The sequence below is a fragment of the Bufo gargarizans genome, chromosome 1, assembly GCF_014858855.1.
Source record: "Bufo gargarizans isolate SCDJY-AF-19 chromosome 1, ASM1485885v1, whole genome shotgun sequence".
NCBI lineage: Eukaryota > Metazoa > Chordata > Amphibia > Anura > Bufonidae > Bufo > Bufo gargarizans.
The window spans coordinates 121927993-121935202 of NC_058080.1; the positions used below are offsets into that span (position 1 = coordinate 121927993).

The 7210-nt window shown below is 44.4% G+C and overlaps 1 protein-coding gene across 1 annotated transcript in view; it reads right to left on the bottom strand.

Moving 5' to 3' along the window:
- ENPP6 (ectonucleotide pyrophosphatase/phosphodiesterase 6) overlaps positions 1-6956 on the bottom strand; it is an 84119-nt gene extending 77163 nt beyond the window's left edge. The window contains exon 1 of the mRNA XM_044297442.1: positions 6625-6956. Coding sequence (XP_044153377.1) covers positions 6625-6865 — 241 coding nt within the window. The 5' untranslated portion in view covers positions 6866-6956. The remainder of the gene's footprint in view (positions 1-6624) is intronic.
- Positions 6957-7210: the final 254 nt, after the last annotated feature.

Consider the following 7210-nt stretch of genomic DNA (forward strand, 5'->3'; position numbering starts at 1 on the left):
GAAGAATATGCAAGAGGAGATGACACATTTCTGAGCAGGTGGAATTCATGGAAGGACATGTGTTACTGATTGTCAATAACCAGACCTGCTAAAAAGGCTTCCAATTAGGAAAAAAAGCAATGGAAAGGGAAATAGAAGGGAAATTCAACCCTGCAGTCTTTTTCTCTGACTGGTTTGGCAACTTGGGGGGGTCAAAACTCCAACCCTATTCACTTTTACTAGATACAATGTAGCATCATGAATTTGTGCAATTTGGCCACATGGTATGGTAGGCCAAAGTTACCATGTAGCCCCAAACCAAAAGCAATGTCTCTCCCACTCTGCAATCATGAGACAATTAGAGGCTTACGAGTATATTTAGATGCAGCAGACATTTCCATAACTGAGTAATGAGACACAAATACTCCTGCATCAAATCTACTGCGTTAGAGCTAGTGTTAGGGGGATGCAGAGAATTGTAATCTGGTTGTATTGGGTCCATTAAGGAGTCAACATGGGTCACTGGGCAAGAATACACAATGCTGTTCAAGGAATTCAGTTCAGATAGTAGAGGCCAGGCAGCTGTACGTGTGCTGTTATTAAACAACAGTGCCGCTCTCTATCACATAAGAGGCAACATTTCCTCCGAAATCAGTGAACACAATGGGGGAGATTTGTCACAATGGGCATTTTTAATGTCAGTTTTGCAGGAGGCTGCATTTCCGTAATATGTGTCAAAATTATCAAATGATTTGATTTATTTGATGCATCTTTATGTTTCATATTCAATACTAAAATCTGTGGCAAAACAGCCCACCTAAAGCATCAAATGAAGGCTAGGGTGCAATAGTTAATTAGAGGTATGTCTGATTAAAGGGGGTTATCCGGGTTCAGAGCTGAACCCGGACATACCCTTATTTTCACCCAGGCAGCCCCCCTGAGGCTAGCATCTGAGCATCTCATGTTCCGATGCACTCCCTTGCCCTGCGCTAGATGGCGCAGGGCACAGGCTTTTTTGTTTATCATAACACACTGCCGGCGGGAAGCTTCCCCCCCGGCAGTGTGTTTAGTGACGTCCCCGTCTCTGATGGGCGGGCTTTAGCGCTGCCCTAGCTGTTTTACTGGCAAGGGCAGCGCTAAATCCCGCCCATCAGTGCGTCACCAGGGTTTCTGTCAGCCCCATGGAGAGCCCCGGTACGTCACCGGAACTCATAAAAATGCCTTTGCCCTGCGCAATTTAGCGCAGGGCAAAAGGGAGCATCGGAGCATGAACTGCTCCGATGCTCATGTCAGGGGGGCTGCCTGGGTGAAAATGGGGATATGTCCACCTTAACTATTGCACCCCAGCCTGCATTTGACGCTTTAGGTGGGCTGTTTTGTCACAGATTTTAGTATTGAATCCGCAATAAAGTTAGTTTTCGTTTTATTTTAACATTCTTTACCAGGATGAGAATTATTGACAATTGTGAAGTCTACTTTTTAGAGTGATTTAACCTGTTGGTGCATCTTTATGTTTAACACGTCTGTCTAGAGATATTACACCACTTTCTACCCCATCCCTTTTACTGGAGTAAGAGTGCGACAATTTTTGCAACTTTTTAAAATTTGCCTTAAATCAGCTGGACAGTCTAGCCATGCCTACTTCCCCACCTACTTTTCCAAACTAGAGTGGTGTAAAAATGTTAACATTTTGCAACATTTTTGTGCAAATAACCCCAAAAGATTACTAAGGCCTCTTTCACACTTGCGTTGTCTGGATCCGGCGTGTACTCCATTTGCCGGAATTACACGCCGGATCCGGAAAAACGCAAGTAAACTGAAAGCATTTGAAGACGGAGCAGTCTTCAAAATGCGTTCAGTGTTGCTATGGCAGCCAGGACGCTATTAAAGGCCTGGTTGCCACAGTAGTAGTGGGGAGCGGGGGAGCAGTATACTTACAGTCCGTGTGGCTCCCGGGGGGCTCCAGAATGACGTCAAAGCGCCCCATGCGATCACGTCATCCATGCGCTTGGGGCGCCCTGACGTCACTCTGAAGCGCCCCGGGAGCCGCACGGACGGTAAGTATACTGCTCCCCCGCTCCCCACTACACTTTACCATGGCTGCCAGGACTTTAGCGTCCTGGCAGCCATGGTAACCATTCAGAAAAAGCTAAACGTCGGATCCGGCAATGCGCCGAAACGACGTTTAGCTTAAGTCCGGATCCGGATCAATGCCTTTCAATGGGCATTAATTCCGGATCCGGCCTTGCGGCAAGTCTTCAGGATTTTTGGCCGGAGCAAAAAGCGCAACATGCTGCGGTATTTTCTCCGGCCAAAAAACGTTCCGTTCCGGAACTGAAGACATCCTGTTGCATCCTGAACGGATTTCTCTCCATTCAGAATGCATTAGGATAAAACTGATCAGGATTCTTCCGGCATAGAGCCCCGACGACGGAACTCTATGCCGGATCCGGACAACGCAAGTGTGAAAGAGCCCTAAGTCTTATACTGCAGCTTCTTGAAGCAAACATTCTGGAGTACAGGACTTGATAAATTCCTGCCAATGTCTCATACTTAGTAGCACAATCTGTATACGCCTGTGGTTTCCAAGCTGTGAGAATGACTTGTTCGTCCTTGTAGAGTGCAGACATCCTGCAACAAATAAACCTTGAATGGATCAGGTGACAACCTCTTCTGAATAAATGAATTGTACTTTCACATCTGGAGAGTCACAAGTCAGAGACCATTGAGCTTCCCCAAGGATTACTCCTCCATAACACCCAGACTCTGAATTCCTGTGATTTCCTGTACAATGAAGAATTACATTACTCCTTCATCTTATAAAAAAAAAAAAAAAAATGTCCAGTGTTTGATCACGCCAAATCTCAGGGAGAGTACAGGGATTAGGATTAGTATATACAGTATATATGCTTGTTATCATACACATCAGGTGTGTCAATGGCAGAATTTATTCCACTGACGGAGCTGTATCAATACTATTGCAAAGTAACGGTGGGGTAACTGTCAACAGCAACCAATCAGACTCTTAACTGGAAAATAGAAGCCACAACTTGATTTGTTACCATGGACAACCAACAGTACCAGTTTTTATAAATACCCTCACCTCATAGGTCAGTGCCGTCCAGTTTTTGGCTGGCAGGGAAAATCTCAAATGGGCTACTACCAACCAATGGGCAAGAATGATTTAAAATGGAATTTGACAGAGTTCAATCTATTTGATATGAATTGTCAACTACTTGAATGACATTCTAGTGGATTATACTATCCTGTGATATTTAGGGTATGTTGGCATTATTTGACAGATTAACGTCAGGAAAAAATGAAAACATGTCCTATACATCTGAACAGGGTTGTGTGTACAGCATCTGCATGACTTCTGCAAACTCTATTCTGATGTATGCGATTTCTGCAATGTGAGAATATACCCTTATTAGATTTTTTTTACCATCTTTAGAAACACATTAAAGGCCGTAGAAAAAAAAGGCAGTTTTAGGCTAGTTTCACATGAGTGTATTCAGTCCATGAAATATGCTCTGTGCGACTGCAGTATTTCCCGGACTGAATGCTATTCCTGTGATATAAACTCACAGCATTATCATAATTTATAATGCTGTGTATTCCTGCCCAACTGCGGTTGTACTGAATTGTACTGATAGCATTATGTCAGTACATTTCAGTACAGCCATGGTCAGGCAGGAACACACAGCACTATAAATCAATATACTGTAATGTCAGTTTGGGTCACAGGAGCAGTGGTCAGTCCGGGAAATACTGTTGTCACACAGAGTGTATTTCACAGACTAAGGCCCCATGCACACGGCCGTGTTCCAGTAATACACTGGTATGATCTATACCAGTGTATTACTGTACTGTGCCGGCAGCAGGGAGCGCACGGCGTCATAGCAACCAGTGACGCCGTGCGCTCCTGCTCTCAGGAGGGATCCAGGCCGCGGTTCCACGGCCCGCACACGGCTGTGAAACACGGCCGTGTGCATGGGGCCTAAGGCCTCTTTTCGTTTGCGGGCAGTTTTTTGCGTTCCGTATACGGAACCATTCATTTCAATGGTTCCGCAAAAAAAAAAAATTTACTCCGTATGCATTCTGTTTCCATTTTTCCGTTCCGTTGAAAGATAGAACATGTCCTATTATTGCCCGCAAATCAAGTTCCGTTGCTCCATTCAAGTCATTGTGTCCGCAAAAAAAAAGGAACACATACGGAAATGCATCCGTATGTCTTCCGTATCCGTTCTGTTTTTGCGCAACCATCTATTGAAAATGTTATGCCCAGCCCAATTTTTTCTATGTAATTACTGTATACTGTATATGCCATACAGAAAAACGGAACAGAAACGGAAACACAACGGAAACAAAAAACGGAACAACGGATCTGTAAAAAATGGACCACAAAACACTGAAAAAGCCATACGGTCGTGTGAAAGAGGGCTAAGGGGGTCATTTACTAATCTGAAATACACTTAAATTAGGCGTATTTCAGGCACAGGTGGGGGCGGGGAAGGGGCCGGGTCAGTAGGCCCGTCTCATTCATCATTTTCTACCCCTCTTTTAGGCGTAGAAAATGGTCTAAATGTAAGACCGTTTGGACGCTGTCTTACATTTACAACTGGTTCCTGGATGCACCGAAATTATGGAGGCCGGTGCCTCTTCATAACTTCGGAGAATCCTCCGCCAGATATAGGGCTTTATTAAGACCAGCGTCTAAAACGCCAGTCTTAATAAATGTGCCCCTAAATACTTGAGTGCAAAATTAGCCATACCCTTACTATAAATACACAACCATAAATACATACCTAGTACATAATACACAGGGCTACTGATCAGCTATTTCTAGCTGTTCCTTGTATTCAGAACTCTCAATGGAGATTTTTAACCAATGCGGAAAATAATACAAGAAACATTTGTCACAAAACATTGATTAGGGTCTATTCAAATGTCGCAGTCATGTTGTGTTTTTGCTGTGATTTTTGCAGAATTGCGAAAAAAATTTACGATAGTTTTTGAAACTTTTTAAATGCCTGTGCAATAATACGGTACTTTGTCACACAGGCATCTTTGGCACTTGGGAATGTTGGAGGCTGGAACATCAGCAAATTTACTAAGGCTGAGTTCACACTTCAGTAATTTCATCAGTTATTTCCATTAGTTATGCTTTATTCACACGTTAGTGTTTTGGTCAGTGATTTCCATTGGCGATCAGTGATGGCCAGTTCGCAGTGTTCGCCAGCGAACACATGCGGGCTGCCATCTTGACTCACAAGTCCGGCGATGCACAGGTAAGCCCTTACCTGTGCTTGTGCCAGGAGCCGGTCTGAAACAAATGCGGTCACCGGGAGCCGGCAGTTCCGAGAACAGCCCGATGAAGGCCCCCGGCGGCTGTTCTCGGAACTGCCTGCTCCCAGTGACCGCATTTGTTTCAGACCGTCTCGCGGCACAGGCACATCACAGTTGGCGATTGTGACCAAAACCAGGTGCAGATCTTTCCTTTATACCTCATGTCTGTGGAGGCTCCAATCCTGGTTTTTGCTCACAATCACCGATCACTGACATGTCAGCTAAAGCCAGGTGTGGGTCAAAACCAAAGAACAGGTGCAGATCTTTCCCTTATACCTGATCTCGGACTATGCTTTTGGCTCACAATAACTGATGGATATAACTGACCAAAAACTGAAGTGTGAACATGCACACGACCATATATATTTTCCGGTCCAGAAAGCACGTATCCTCAAAAAATACGGATGTGGCCGTGTGACATCCATATTGCATTAGTTTTTTTGCGGATCCATTGTAACAATTCCTATCCTTATCTGCAAAATGGACAAGAATAGGATATGTTCTGTCTTTTTGCGGAATGGACATACGGAAACGGAATGCACACTGAGTAGTGTTGAGCGAACTTGTGGTTGTGGTCCGTGGTAGCAGAATCCATAACTGAATTTTTAGATAACCCGAACCAGAACTTTGTACAACGAACCACAAGTCCCACAAAGTTTCTTAACATCTGTGGCAGAAAGGGTGCCATGTGAATAAGGGTACTTTCATATTAGCGTTATTCTTTTCCAGCATTGAGTTCCATCCTAGGGGCTCAATACCGTTAAAGAACTGATCAGTTTTATCCCCATGCATTCTGAATGGAGAGCAATCCGTTCAGGATGCATCAGGATGTCTTCAGTTCAGTCTTTTTGCCTTTTCCGGACGGAGATAATACCGCAGCATTTCAATGCATTTGTCAGACGGATCTGTATACGTTTTGCCGGCATCCTCTGCTGCAGGTGTGAAAGTACCCTTACTCCTTATCATAAACTCTGCTTCTCCTATTCTCTACAAAACTGCAGATTAGAAATTAAAAGAAAATCTCCCATTATCCTAAATTAGGATTCCTAACACTCTTGGATAGTGACGAATAATGACCAACCCCTATAGATAGATAGATATCGGTTCCATTATAGATAATATTAGCTCTGTAGACTACACTATTCTTGTAGACAAAAATATCAGAAGGCTTGACAGAAACGCTTATGGGCTGCATGAATGCTAGCGTGAGCCCTATTTCTAATATATATTATCATGTGTACGGATAGCGCTAGGATAACCTCCCAGATGGAGCACACAGACAGTGGCGGCACTCACCTGTCATGAGAGTGTAGTAGTTAGGGTAGGAGAGGCTGGGGAAGTCTGGGGTCATATAATCCACCTTGACCCCACTCTGTACAAACTTCTTAAAGCCAGGAAGGACTTCCAGTTCTTTCTCATTGATATAATCAGGTCTAAAGCCATCAATCAGAAACAGCAGAAGCCTGTTGCTTGCTAGGCAGGGGGCGGCCAGGTTGAGGGTGAGGAGCAGGACAGAGAAGGTTCTGTATGGTACCATGGCTTTAGCTGGATGTTTCCCCACTGACTATGCTGCCAGTCACTGAATCAGAGCTGAGCGCTCCAGCTTGCTCTGCATAAAGGGATGGGCTTGCAGTTTGGCTCAGCAGAAGTCCTCACAGATGGCCTGCTTCTACAATGTGTAACCCTTTGTGACACAGGTGACTGCTGACAGTGTTAATGACACAATACAGTTTCAGGGAATTGTCCGCCTTATCACAATAGACGGTGGCGCTGTGCGGACAAAGTCCAGAGACAGATTACAGAAGATTCATAACTGATGTCACTGCTCTGTAGGACACAAAAGAATCACATCTATAGGAGGAATTTATCACGAGGGGAGTTT